The sequence below is a fragment of the Quercus robur genome, chromosome 12 (assembly GCF_932294415.1).
Source record: "Quercus robur chromosome 12, dhQueRobu3.1, whole genome shotgun sequence".
NCBI classification, from domain to species: domain Eukaryota; kingdom Viridiplantae; phylum Streptophyta; class Magnoliopsida; order Fagales; family Fagaceae; genus Quercus; species Quercus robur.
Genome location: NC_065545.1, coordinates 14,225,981 through 14,241,318, shown reverse-complemented (window position 1 = coordinate 14,241,318; position 15,338 = coordinate 14,225,981). Strand labels below are relative to the sequence as shown.

Genomic DNA, 15,338 nt, shown 5'->3' with positions numbered 1-15,338 from the left:
GATAGAAGATTAGTGCTTTGGAGCATATGAGCGACCTGTAATTAGTCATTAATTGCAAATCACAAAGTAATTGAACCTCCTTATTAAGAGAACATATAGTTAACTTTGGGGAGTTTCAAAAAACAATTACTGGAACATGAACTTACATTCTCCTAACTTTTTATTGACTAAATAAGAGGTTGTGCTGGTAACTCTAAGGTAGGTAAATATCAATTGCAGATCAAACATACGGGAATTTAGCATTGCCAATGCAGGCAATGGCAATTAAAACTTCTTGATAAAGTCATATATGTGTTTGCTGATCTCCTCTGGCTTTTCTTGGTTGATAAAGTGAGCCACTCCTTCCATCACAACTACATCTTGCAAATTTGGCACATCTTTCTTGAAGCCACCGTTTTGTACATATTCCTTAACACCTGGCATCTTATAGACGATGTCTTGGTCACCCACAATGAACTTTGATGGTACTTTGACTTGTAATCCAGTCCATGGTGCTGTGAGCTCCCAGGTTCTGCAAAGTAACAGAACTGATGTTAATTTTAATGACTCAAGCAATTAGCAAATACATTCTCTCATATTGGCTTATTCAAAAGCTGCATAGGAACTTTTTAATTTTGTGCCAATTACTCTTATGCTTTTATAATAGCCATGTATAATGTATTGAATAAAACACATAAACTCATCCGAAAGTCAATAGAGAGGGAATCCCAAAAATACAAAAAAGTCCACAGAAAGAAAGCATGAAACCTACAGGTCAGCAGCTCTATAGTAGTTCAATCCTCCAGTAAAGCCTTTCTGGTCGAATTTTTTAGCGTAATAATTAATATCTTCTTCTGTCAACCATGAGGGCAAGGTATCTGAAATTTGCAATCCTGAAAATCCTATGTCTTTGGGTATAAATAGAAGATCATCAAATACTGAAAACAACTTCTTCATTAGAATTGCAGTATCCATGCGAGCAAAATCTTCTTCAGCTACTCCAGGTTCCTGCAGTAGAGTCCAACAATTTCATGGAAGATGAAAGAACAATAACAAGAAAACTATGGACTACCATTAAAAAGAACACAACTTGAACACTATGGCAATGAACAAGTGTAGTGCATGATCTTAATACAACATGGTATGGTTTTAAAAACTGGACCGAATTGGTCGATCGGTTCGACCGGTCAACCGGGAACCAGACACTAATTCGGCCCGATTCTTATAAAAAATAGGAAATTGAAGAAAAATCAGTTTTAACCGGAAACTACCAATTAGACTTTAAAACCGTGAACCGAACGGTTAAATCAATTTTCAACCATTTCAATAAATTGAGCAAAATAAACTACAATCTTCCTTATTTTGACAGCAAAGTTGGTGCTTATCTCTCATTGAAGGCAACATGGCTGTATGTGAGTAAGATCTAAGATGAGATTTGAGGAAATCTGAAATTTGTGGGTAAAATAAGATTTAGTGTCCGTTTGGGACAAGCTGAAAATTTCAACTTATTTTTGCTATTATTTATGGGTTCCATTGCACTTTTTGGTATTATTTATAAGTTTCATTGTACTATTTAGCTAACATTTACCTTTATCTACCATTCTTTTAATAACAATTTTTCAATATTAACTCAATAAGTTGTTCCCAAACGGACACTTAGGTGCGGTTTGGATTCGGCTTTTTGTGCGTCTTCGTTTTAAAATCACATTTCGTCTTTTTTTTTTTTTTTTCAAGCCGTAACATTTGACTTTTCTCGTGCACTGTTCACGAGTCCTACAAACTTCACTTTTTAAGCTTTTCATTAAAAATGGGTCTCACAGTACTACTCACACATTTAAAAATTATTTTGCTATAATATTTTCAATTTTCAGTTTCAACAAAATAAATTTTATCCAAACGAACCCTTAAAAGGTGAAAGAAGTAAAGTGAGAAATGTGGTGCTCAAAGAGTTAAAACGAAGAATTTTTTGTTTTAGCCTTTAATGTGACGAACTGGTTTAGAGAGAGAGAGAGAGAGAGAGAGAGAGAGAGAGAGAGAGAGAGAGAGAGAGAGAGAGAGAGAGAGAATTTGAAATTGTGTAAATGAGGAGATGAGAAGTTCTTTCTCAAAAAAAAAAAAAAAAAAAAAGAGGAGATGAGAAGTTGTGACTATGACAAATGAGGAATAAGGATTAGAGAAAGTGGGTGGGTGGGTACGTGGAAGTGGGATAAAAGCAAAATTAATGACATAAAAGACAAAACATTAATAGTTGGTGGATTTAAGAAAAAAAAAACTAATATAATAGTATGTGGTTTACATTTTAAAGCCAAAAAAAAAGTAAAGAAAACAAATAAAATAATACTAATTGCATTTATATGGGAATTGAGAATGTTGGGTGATGCACCTAAACACGCGGCAGTCATGTGTCCTTGTATTTTATTATTATTATTATTTTTTATTTTTTGTGTTTGTGTGTTGACATTAATTGGTAATGATATATAACTTATTTATTAAATATTAAAGAATAGTTTGTATTTTAAGTTATTAACATCTAATTTTACACCTTTTTATTTTAGAATAGATCTCTACAAGAAAAATATATAAATTCTAAGTTGAAGGAAGTTCAATTAAATTATGCATTCTTAATTATGTTGTAAAAAAAAGTTATATTATTGTCATTATTTTTGTAATGTTAATTTAATTGTTTATACTTTTTCCCTACCCATTTATACTTAATATAAAGTATGAAAACTCATTTAAAATTGTTGATAAATAATATGATAAGTTATTTATAATTTTTATAATTTTTAATTTATTAATTAAATTATTTATAATATCTCCGGTCCAACCATAAAATCGGGAACCACTTTCTTTTATGGTTCTTTCACTGGTCCGGTTTCCAAAACCAAATCGCATCAATTTGTGTAAATATTCATGTCTATTTTAGCATAAAAATTTACTTTTTCTATTTTACATACTCATTTTTCAAAACACCAAAAATCAAATTATCTATTTTATACTTCATTTCATTAAAATATCTTTTTTTTTTTTTTTTTTTTTCTAATTGTTTCTATTTTTTCATACACAACAACCTCCATCTAGTATTTTCCTTCGTGCTCAAGATAAGTAAAGAAAGATTAAACAAATTTTCTTGATTTTTTTAATTGTTTCACTTTTTTCATATACGACAACCACTATCCACTCCTTTCCTTCATACTCGAGATAAGTAAAGAAAGATTAAACAACTAAGTACAAAATGAATAATGTTAGAGTAAATTTACACAATTATTATAACAAACTTGTAAATTTACACAATTATACACGAATTAATGTGGGTCATTTTTAAGTAAAGCTATGTAAATTCTACACATTTTTTTATTATACAAGGATTGACGTGAATGCTTCTAAGGATGGTAAAATTTACAATAAAAATCTTATAGCTGTTACAAACAAGTGATTAATCTTTGGGTTTTCTGTCAACAACAAAGATTGAACTCCATACTCCACTCCTCAATTGCCTTTAGTACTATAAAGTTCAAATCACAAAGCTACGAGAAGGTTTGCAATTACCACTCACTCATAGATCTTAACACCATTCAATGAAGTTTGACTTTTGTAAAAAAAAAAAAAAAATTCAAGTGGCTAATTCTAGGTGAAAATAGCCAAATAGCACATTTTCGCAAACTATACTGCACTTTACCATTGTTTCAGAAATATATAAGAATCTACTAATTTTTGGGTACTCAAGTTTAGTGAAATCAAATTTTTCATAGTACTCGAGTTTCTGGAACCCGAGTACCATGGAAAAATTTTTAAATATAGAACTCGAGTACCATAAAAAACTTTCAAAATGTTTCAAAGCATATTTTTTAAAGAACTCGAGTTTTTAGAACTTGAATTTCACAACAAATTCGAGTTTCAAAAAAATGATAGATTTCTACATATTTCTAAAACGGTGATAAATTGCTAATTTTTTTGCTAAATAGTGGTAATAGGCCATTTTTGCCCTAATTCTAGGTTGAATACTAATTTATGGTTTTAACAACACGTGGCAATTATGTAACGGGGCTTAAATATATTACTAAATTTCATCAATAAAAAAAATACCTGAAACCAGCAAAAATAATAATCATCACCTAATGAAGCTCTCAAGCCATCCACAAACTTGATGGTTGGGTTCCTGGGAAAAAATGGCACGCTCAAGGTGACCAAAGCCTTGACACGATCTGGCCTGAACCAGCAAAAGTACCAGGCCATCATAGCTCCCCAGTCATGGCCGACCAAGAAGACCTGGTCGATACCCAGATAGTCAAGCAGGCCAACAAGGTCACCGGCGATGTGGATCCCGGAGTAGGTGGCGGAGGAGGGCGGGGCGTCGGTGTCGCCATGTCCACGGAGGTCAGGGGCTATGCAACGGTAGCCAAGGGAGGAGAGGGAGAGAAGCTGGTTGCGCCATGAGTACCAGAGCTCAGGGAAACCGTGAAGGAAGAGGATCACTGGGCCTGTACCTATTGAAGCTATGTGCATGTTTATGCCATTTGTGGCAACTGTTGTGTGCTCTATCTTCTCCATCTTTGATCTCTTTTCTTGTGTTTTGCTATTGATCTACTCTTCGTTTAAATATTGGGTTGCGTTAACGGGCAACGCACGGTGCCCATTAAACACAAATTCTTTTACTTTTTTCGGAAATAAATTTTGTCTTTATATTCGATTTATGTCAACTTTTCAATTTTATAGTACTATTTGAGATTTTTTTTTTTGTTTTTTTTGCACTTAACCAGCACCGCTTGATGCTGGTTAACATTCTCATTAAATAATAGTCAGTTTCGTTCTGATGTATTTTTGTATAAAAACTTATTTTTATTATTTTATATGTTTATTTTCTTTTAAGGGAAAATTTTAATTACATTACTTTAGGTAATTTTTCTTAGATTCATTTATTAAGATTTAATCATGTGATTATTTAATTAAGAAATATACTTCTATCATATGAGAAAAAATTTACATGATAAAATTTTTAAAAAAGAACTTAAGAAATAACATATAAATACTATATTTAAATCTTATTTCTTTTTTAATATCTCACGTTAGATCATTTATTCACTTTTTCACACATTATAACTATCTTTTACTCTTTATACATGAAACTATTACCACGATATGTGAATCTATTTTTATTATTTTATATGCTTATTTTCAGAACAACTCGCATGATATGTGATGCGTTTTTTTTTTTTTTTTTTTTTCCCTGAGAAACAATATGTGATGAGTGTTAAGACTTAGAGCACCCACAACAGATGTGCTAAATGTGCCAAATGCCAAATTTTTAGCACATTTAGCACACCAAACACAAAAACGGAGCTTTATCAGATGTTCCAAATGGTAAAAATTATACCACATATGAACAGTACCGTTGCAAATTTGCAACGGTACGGACAGATGTTGTAAAATTTTTATTATTTTATATTACGTTTTCTCTCTCCTCTCTCTCTTCATTTTCTTTCTTTTCTCCTCTCTCATTCTCCGGTTCCCTCTCTCTTCTTCATTTTTTTCTTTTCTCCTCTCTCACTCTCCGGTTCCCTCTCTCTTCGACCAGTCCGAAATGTTTACCGTCAGCGACGACGGCGTAGCTCCGACGACGACTGCGCGCTCCGCCAAGCTCGATCTCGCTCCAGCCACTCGATCTCACGCTCAACCACGCTCCAGCTACGCTCGATCTCACCGATCACACCCCGACGCCATTGATCTCACGCTCAGCCACGCTCCAGCCACTCTGCCTCTCTCTGGTTGTGGGTTTTTTTTTTTTTTTTTTTTTGCTGCAATTTGGGTTGATCTGATGGTGGAGGTGGGCTGTGGGCTATGGGCGGTGATAGTGGCAGTGGTGATGGGCTGTGGGGGTGATGGCCCTCTCCTCTCTGTTTGAATCGATGGCTATTTGTTTGTTTGAATCGGTGCTGAATCGGTGTTGAATCGGTGGTGGTTTGGCATTTGGGTGGTGGTTGTGCTTGGTGATTGGTATTTGCTGGTGTTTTTTTTTTTTTTTTTTCCTGTTTTGTTGGTGGTTTCTGGCTTGCTGGGTGTGTGATGGTGGGGTGGTGGTGGTGGTGGTTGGTGGATGTTGTTGCTCGGTGATTGGTATTTGTTTGTTGTTGGTGGCTGAGATAATATATTATTTTAATGAGTAGTATATATTATTTTAATGTATAGAATTGAATGATAAAACATCTGATAAATGCGATGTTGTATAATGATGTGGTAAAATAATAAAGTAGGTGTTTGGTGTGGCAAAATAGCATTTTTTTTCAACATCTGCTGTGGATGCTCTAATAATAGTCAGTTTTTTTAAGAAGATAATAATAGTCAGTTGTAATAGTCTGTAATAGTTACTTAGGTAAGCAGCCCTGACTGTAATAATAGTCAGTGATTTGACCATTGAAAAATTTTCGGCCGCTGCAATTCATTTGTTTACATGACAAAAAAAAGAAAAAGAAAAAGTGTTTACATGAAGAGAATTTAGACGAGAAAAGTGTTGATTCACTTTTACATGGTTCAACTTTTGCACAGTATGAGAAGGAAACGGATATGGAAGTAAGTATGATGGCTGAAGATACGGAACAATAATAGTCATGATTTTCAGTTGACTTCTAGGTCTTCACAGCTTGGTGAGCATGTGTTATTTACAGCTGGATGGGTGGATAATGACAGAGATAAAAAAAAAAAAGATGTTACGTTTACAATATTTTTACAACAAACCACAGGTAGTTAGTTGTTATTGGTTCAAATTTGAAACTAACATTAAGATTACTTTTTTGCCCTAACAATAACAACCAATAACAATTTGTCACTTAGGATTTGTTGTAAAAATGTTATAAAAATATCATTTCTCAAAAAAAAAAAAAAAAAAAAAAAAAAAAAAAAAGAAGGAAAGGAGGGACGTGTGGCCCCATCAAAAAAAGAAAGGAGGGGCGTGTGGCACCAAAAAATAAAATACAACCAAGTGATAAAGGGCCTTCACGGGTGACAAAAAAAAGAAAAAGAAAAAGTGTTTACATGAAGAGAATTTAGACGAGAAAAGTGTTGATTCACTTTTACATGGTTCAACTTTTGCACAGTATGAGAAGGAAACGGATATGGAAGTAAGTATGATGGCTGAAGATACGGAACAATAATAGTCATGATTTTCAGTTGACTTCTAGGTCTTCACAGCTTGGTGAGCATGTGTTATTTACAGCTGGATGGGTGGATAATGACAGAGATAAAAAAAAAAAAGATGTTACGTCTACAATATTTTTACAACAAACCACAGGTAGTTAGTTGTTATTAGTTCAAATTTGAAACTAACATTAAGATTACTTTTTTGCCCTAACAATAACAACCAATAACAATTTGCCACTTAGGATTTGTTGTAAAAATGTTATAAAAATATCATTTCTCAAAAAAAAAAACAAAAAAAAAAAAAAAGAAGGAAAGGAGGGACGTGTGGCCCCATCAAAAAAAGAAAGGAGGGGCGTGTGGCACCAAAAAATAAAATACAACCAAGTGATAAAGGGCCTTCACGGGCCATACTAGTCATCAAGCCTAGGCCCAATGGAACGTGGGTCAGAATGAATGACAGGCCAAGGACCTTAAGTGAACCAACAATAAATGAAAGAGAAGGGCCCAAATGTAAGAAAATAAACCAAATAGACGTGGAAGGTGTGATACAAGAAAAAGAAAAGAGACTCAGAATGGACGAAGAGACAAAGAACCTGAGTATATTGATGGCTTCAAAATTTAAATTGGCAGAGGTTGCTAAGCAACCCCGTTTGGAGCAATGAATCTCTTCAATTGGAACTGCTAGGGGTTTGGGAACCTCCGGATAGTTAACACTTTGTCAGAGGTGGTAAAAAAAGAAGAGCCCAAGATCGTCTTCCTCATGGAGACAAAGTTGAATAGGGATTGGATGGTTATGGTTAAAGATAAATGTAACTTCAAACATGGTTTGTATGTGGGCAACATTGGTTCAAAGGGTGGGTTGGCAATGTTATGGAGGGAGGAGGTGAAACTTGATATTCAAACATTCTCACAGTCACACATTGATGCACTGGTAAATGGTGGGGCTGAATATGGATGGTGGCACTTGACTGGCTTTTATGGCAATCCTGAAACTTCAAGAAGAAAAGAATCGTGGGCTAAAATGAAGCATTTGGGTACAACTTCTTCACTGCCTTGGCTGGTTATCGACGACTTTAATGAGATTATGAGCATGTCGGAGAAGGAAGGTGGGAGTTCTAGACCAAGGCAACAACTGGCAAGCTTTGTAGAAACAATAAACTTGTGTGGTTTGCGTGACATTGGCTTCGTGGGACCAAGATTCACATGGATTTATGAGACGAGGGATGGAAGGCAGATTCGAGAAAGGCTTGACCGTGCTTTAGCAACTGTTGAATGGGTGAACTTGTTCCCAAGAGCAAAACTTCACCACCTCACCAACTCGGCATCAGACCACTCTCCCTTGTTACTGCGTTTAGATAGAAAGGTCAGTAAAAAGAAGATGAAGAAATTATTTAGATTTGAATCAATGTGGCTTAAGGAACCTCAATGCGAAGAGATCGTGCAGAATGCTTGGAGTGATGGTGTTTTAGCCAAGTCAGACTTCCTACTAGTCTCGTGTATAAATCAATGTAGGATGCAGCTGGAAGCATGGAATAAAAATGTGTTTGGACACGTTGGGAGGAAAATAAATGAACTACAAAAACACTTGGAGTGGTTGGAGTTGCAACCGGCCTCTCCAGGCAACATCCAAGACATGAGGGACACAAGAATGGAGTTAAACAAATGGCATGAAAAGGAAGATGCAATGTGGTATCAACGTTCAAGGATCAACTGGTTTCGAGATGGGGACAGAAATACAAGCTATTTTCATGCTAAGGCGTCAGCTAGGCTAAAAAAGAATCAGATTGATGGGATGCTTGATGCACAGGAGATATGGCAAGAAGATGAAGGGAAGGTGGGTGATATAGTGGAGGAGTACTACACGGCTCTCTTTACAACAAACCATCCAACAGATTTCAATGAAATTTTACAAGCCATGTAACCAAAAGTAACCCCACAAATGAATCAAATGTTGGACAAAGCTTTTACTGCCAGTGAAGTACATGTGGCCTTGAAGCAGATGCACCCATTAAAATCCCTAGGTCCTAATGGTATGCTCCCTTTATATAATCAACAGTTTTGGCCAATAGTAGGTGATGTAGTTACTAAAACTATTCTTGATTTTCTTAATCATGGCGTGTCTCCTCCTAATTTTAATGAGACTCATATTGTACTAATCCCTAAAGTCAAGGAGCCCAAAAGGATGACTGACTTTCGCCCTAGTAGTCTATGTAATGTGGTTTTCAGGATAACATCAAAGGTGATTGCAAATAGATTGAAGAAGATCTTGCCGTCCATTATTAGTGACACCCAAAGTGCGTTTATGCATGGAAGGTTGATCACAGATAATGTCCTTGTAGCATTTGAGACCATGCACCACATTAATGGTAGGAAGGGAGGCAAAAAGGGTGAAATGGCATTGAAGCTGGATATGAGCAAGGCATATGATAGAGTGGAGTGGCTATGCCTAGAAACAATTATGGCTAAACTGGGTTTTGGGGAGAAATGGAGGAAGTTGATCATGACATGTGTTACTTTAGTTTCCTATTCAGTAAAAATTAATGGGAAACCAAGGGGCAATATCATACCATCTAGGGGAATAGGACAAGGAGACTCGTTGTCCCCATACTTGTTCTTATTGTGTGCTGAGGGACTTTCAGCTTTAATAAAAAAGTCAGTGGATATAGGTGAGATGGAAGGGGTAACAGTTTGTAGGGGTGCTCCTCGCCTATCACATCTCTTATTTGCAGACGACAATATTATTTTCTGTAAGGCTACAATTGAAGAATGTAATGCCTTACAAAGAATTTTGGGGGTCTATGAACAAGCTTCGGGCCAGAAATTGAACCGAACAAAAACGGCTTTGTTTTTTAGTAAGACCACTCCTGATGATATTAAAGAAGAAATAAAGAATAAATTTGGGGCTCAAGTGATTAAGCAGCATGAGAAGTATTTGGATTTGCTATCCTTGGTGGGGAAAAATAAGAGGAATACTTTCAATGATATTAAGGATAAACTTAGCAAAAAGTTAGCAGGTTGGAAAAAGAAACTCCTTTCAAAAGCAAGTAAGGAAGTGTTGATCAAGGTTGTAGCTCAAGCTATACCAACATACACTATGAGCTGCTTTAAAATACCTGATTCACTTTGTGATGATTAGACTAATATGATTCGGAATTTTTGGTGGGGTTAGAAAGGTGATGAGAGAAAAATGTCTTGGCTTAGTTGAGATAAAATGTGTGAGTCCAAGGCAGATGGAGGTATGGGGTTTCGACAATTAAAACAATTTAACCTTGCTTTTCTTGCTAAACAAGGTTGGAGACTCCAAGTAATGCATGATTCACTAGTTTATCGTCTTTTCAAGGCAAGATATTTTCCCCACACAAATTTTGTCCATGCATCAATGGGGAACCACCCATCCTATGCTTGGAGAAGTATCATGGTCGCTCAACATTTGGTGAGGCAAGGCATCCGTTGGAATGTGGGAAATGGTGAGTCTACCCGTGTATGGGGTGATAAATGGCTGCCATCATCTTCTACTTTCAAGGTGGTGTCCCCTAGGCTGTTCATGCATGCTAATCTACGGGTTAGTGAGCTGATTTCCCATGAACCTGTGGGTTGGAAAATGCAGGTGATAGATGCCCTTTTTCTTCCCCATGAGGCAGACACTATCAAAAGCATTCCTTTAAGCACTCATTTACTGCCGAACAAGCTTATATGGGCTGCGACAACTAATGGTTTATTTAGTGTTCGTAGTGCATACATGTTAGCAATGGAGATTTCTCGGTCTGATAATGCTGGGTCCAATTCTGATGGCAGTGGACTTCGAAGTTTCTGGAGGCGCATTTGGAGGATACTGGTCCCTCATAAAATATGACATTTCACTTGGAGAGCTTGTCAAGAGATCTTGCCTACGAAGGTGAATTTGAAGTGAAGCAAAGTGTTGGACATTGATAGTTGTGAGGAATGTAATGACAGGTTGGAGAACTTGGGTCACCTGATACAAAATGAACGTGGATGGAGCGGTCTTCAAAACATAAAAATCAGCAGGAGTTGGTGTCCTTATCCGAGATGAACTGGGCCAAGTCGTAGCAGCTCTAAGCCAGAAGATAAATGCACCCTTGGGAGTGTTGGAGGTGGAGGCGAAGGCAGTTGAGGTAGCTCTCCAGTTTGCTAGGAATGTAGGTATCTTTGATTTCATTATGGAAGGGGATTCTTTGGTAGTTTATAATGCTCTGTGTGGTCACTCATCCCCACCATCCTCGGTGGCATCAGTCATTTCGGGTGCACTTGTTTTTTGTGGGCTATTTCATCGGGTTGATTTTTCTCACATTCGTAGGCAGGGTACTAGCCCATTTATTGGCAAAACATGCTATATGCATTGTCGATTATGTAGCATGGATAGAAGAGATGCATTGCTTCTTAATGCAAGCTCTAACTCATGATGTATCTATTTCTATTTGAGTTGAAATAAAATCGCAATTTTCCTATTAAAAAAAAAAAAAAAAAAAAACTTTTGCAACTATTCCTATAAAAAAAAAGTTTGCAACATTTTAATTCAAAAATTATCTATAACGATTAATTTATAATAAATGAGTATATTTGCATTGTTACAAGAGTAGCAATGTATATTTATATGATTACTATTCAAAAGTAAATTTATTTATTATTATTTATTATTTATATAAAATACAAAAATTGATTTGAAAGTAATAAAAAATTGAGAAAGAAATAATATTTTAATAAAATATATTGTAAAATAAACAACTATTCTTGCAATTTACATGAGTGATATTTATTTAAATTTTTTTTTTTGAGGTGTTTTATATAAAATTTCACACCAATTACTAAATTGACGCAGTCAGTAAACGGTGTGAGTGATTTGTAACAAAATGTTGTAACGTTTTAACTTTTAAGTATTAATATAACTTTTTTTATATTGATAAATTGGTTGTGTACTCTTCTTGTTTATGGTCAGATTTATTATAAAATATTTGATACGATTTTTTTATTGAGTGCATCATTTTTCTCAAGAAAAAAAAAAATCTAAGCAAAAATTGAGTGCAACGTTTTTATTGTTTTGGTAGAACTTTCAAACCGGAGAAACTCGACGCAGTGTAACCTGAGAGAGAGGGAACGAAGGAAAATGTAATCAATGGTTAGGAAGGATTTTCTTTGTCTCTACTTCCTACAGCTACATGTGATGTGATCATAGAATTTTGGTTTTTTTTTTAGAACTCTTGTTCTTTCTAGCTAGTACAGGCTGTTTTTGGTCGGAACCCTCCCCCCCCCCCCAAAAAAAAAAAGATGAAGTTGGTGAGATGGAAAATATCGGATTGAAATTCACTTCTATTTGGATTAAAATTCACTTCTATTCAGATTGTTTATTTTTTTTTTCTATTGAAATTTATTTATTATTATTTTTTATTTATATAAAATATAAAAATTGATTTGAAAGTAATAAAAAATTGAGAAAGAAATAATATTTTAATAAAATATATTGTAAAATAAACAACTATTCTTGCAATTTACATGAGTGATTTTTTTTTTTTGAGGTGTTTTATATAAAATTTCACACCAATTACTAAATTGACGCAGTCAGTAAATGGTGTGATAGGATCTTAGTAACCAATGAAGAAATGAATTGAATAGAGTAACCAGGGAGAGAGATAGAACATTCGAGAAAGAGAATTAAGAAGAGAAGAGAGATAGATGGGAATTAGAGAGGAGAAGATATGAATGAGAATGAATTCTTATTATGCATCAAAAGACCCCTACAACCTTCTGTTTCTCACCTCTTATACTATTACCGTTCCACATTCTTAACTAACTCTAGCTAAGCTAACTAACTTCCATGACATCATCACAACAGCCAATGACAACACACAGTAACTAACTAACTATCACTAACACAACAACTAACTAACTCTCACTACTCACCACTCATTCTCTAATTACAATTCTCCTCATTACAAATCTTATCAATTCCCTTCCCCTTAAAAAGACCTTGCCCCCAAGGTCCACCTCCCCCCAACGGTTACAAAACCTTGCCCACAAGGTGAGGAAACTGCTGCTGCAAGTTGTAGAGGGATTCCCAGGTAGCATCTTCTGGAGGATGACCATGCCACTGGACCAAGACTTTAGAGATAGTTCTAGACCGGAGCCGTTTAGTCCTGTGTTGAAGGATAGCAATAGGTTCAGGATTAAGTACACCAGCAGAAGTAACAGGAGGAAGAGTTGGAACTGGAACTACATTTGATCCCAACTTCAGTTTCAAACATGAGACATGAAAAACTGGGTGGATAGAACAATCAGTAAGCAAGGTAAGTTTATATGCCACCTGACCAACCTTCTGCTCAACTTGGAAGGGACCATAGAACCTAGGAGAAAGCTTATTGAAACCTTTCAACCTCAATGAGTGCTGCCTATAAGGCTGTAGCTTCAAATAAACCCAATCACCAACAGTAAAACTTGTATCAGATCTATGCAAATCAGCCTGAGATTTCATCCTAGCTTGAGCAGAAAGTAAATTCTGTTTCAGCAAGGAGATGAGGTCCTGTCTGTTCTGCAGTAACTGATCCACAGCAGCCACTTGGGTAGCACCAGGAATATAATCCAACAAACTGGGAGGTGGTATGCCATAAAGAGCCTCAAATGGGGTCAGCTTAGTTGAAGTATGGAAATTGGTGTTAAACCAATACTCAGCCAAGTGAAGCCAATCAGCCCAAGCATTAGGTTTGTCACCAACAAAGGCCCTCAAGTATTGTTCAAGGCTCCTGTTCACCACCTCCGTTTGGCCATCAGATTAGGGATGGTAAGCTGAAGACATAGCTAGCTCAGTGCCCTGCAACTTGAATAACTCCTGCCAAAAATGAGCTGTGAAAACTGAACCTTTGTCACTCACAATAGTCTTAGGCATTCCATGGAGCTTAAACACATTTTTCATAAAAACTGCAGCCACTTTCGTAGCTGTGTAAGGATGAGAGAGGGGAATGAAATGGACAAATTTAGTCAATCTGTCAACTACCACAAAGATCACTTCATAACCATGAGACTTAGGTAACCCCTCAATAAAATCCATACTGATATCAAGCCAGGGTTTATCAGGAGCCGAAAGGGGCTGTAATAAACCAGCAGGCTTGGAAGTGCTCACCTTCACCCTTTGACAAACCTCACAGCATTGGACATGAAGCTTGACATCTTTAACCATACCTTTCCAAAAGAAATCCTGCCTTACCCGATGTAGTGTCTTCAAATAACCCGAGTGACCACCACAAGGAGAATTGTGAACATGCTGCAACACTAGAGGCTTCAATGGTGAACTATGGCTGAGGAAGATACGACCCTTATAAAAAAGAAGACTATTATGAAGGGTGAAACCAGCAGGGGCAGAATCTTCAACAGCCAAAGCTTCAAATAATTGCTGGTATTCATGATCAGTATTATAACTATCCTTCAGAATGTCCAACCAGGAAGAACAAGGAAAAGAAATCAGGAAAAAAGAGGCAGAATTAGAGTCCTCCAACCTGTTTGAGTCCTCCAGTCTCCTTGAAAGGGCATCAGCAGCCTTATTTTCTCTGCCATGCTTATATTCTACCAAAAATGAATACCCCAACAACTTAGTAATCCACCTTTGTTGAGTTGGAGTTCCAATCCTCTGCTCAAGTAAATACTTAAGACTTTGGTGATCAGTCTTGATTACAAAGGGCTTTCCAACCAAATAAGGCCTCCACTTCCTAACTGCCTTCACTAAAGCCAAAAACTCCTTTTCATAAGTAGATAAGTGAAGACTTCTACCCTTTAAAACTTCACTATGATAAGCTAAAGGTCTATTACCCTGCATCAAAACAGCACCCAACCCCTTACCTGAAGCATCACATTCAATAACAAAGGGTTTAGAAAAATCAGGTAGTGCCAGGACAGGAGGTGTAGAGACAGCCACCTTGAGAGCATTAAAAGCCAAAGTAGCTTGTGGAGACCATTGAAAGGCATCTTTTTTAAGTAATGCAGTCAAGGGAGCTGCAATAAAGCCATAATCTTTGATAAATTTCCTATAATATCCGGTCAAACCCAAAAAATTCCACTTCATGTTACCATGTTATCAAAGTGGAATTCCTATAATATCATGGCTCTGATAAGATTTGTAATGAGGAGAATTGTAATTAGAGAATGAGTGGTGAGTAGTGAGAGTTAGTTAGTTGTTGTGTTAGTGATAGTTAGTTAGTTACTGTGTGTTGTCATTGGCTGTT

At 36.1% G+C, this 15,338-nt stretch overlaps 1 protein-coding gene across 1 annotated transcript; it reads right to left on the bottom strand.

Annotated features, from left to right (window-relative positions):
• LOC126710415 (uncharacterized) lies at positions 1–4,628 on the bottom strand. Its single transcript, XM_050410859.1, has 3 exons — positions 4,066–4,628; positions 752–987; positions 1–511 (listed from the first exon to the last, which is right to left on the bottom strand). The coding sequence occupies exons 1-3, from the start codon at positions 4,528–4,530 to the stop codon at positions 265–267; spliced, it is 948 nt and encodes a 315-aa protein (XP_050266816.1). The 5' UTR covers positions 4,531–4,628; the 3' UTR covers positions 1–264.
• Positions 4,629–15,338: the final 10,710 nt, after the last annotated feature.

Coding starts and splice junctions, on each gene's coding strand:
- LOC126710415 (XM_050410859.1), bottom strand. CDS start 4,530: ATGGAGAAGATAGAGCACACAACAGTTGCCACAAATGGCATAAACATG. Junction 988..4,065: donor ATTATTTTTGCTGGTTTCAG/GTATTTTTTTTA, acceptor ACTCTACTGCAG/GAACCTGGAGTAGCTGAAGA. Junction 512..751: donor TACTATAGAGCTGCTGACCT/GTAGGTTTCATG, acceptor GTTACTTTGCAG/AACCTGGGAGCTCACAGCAC.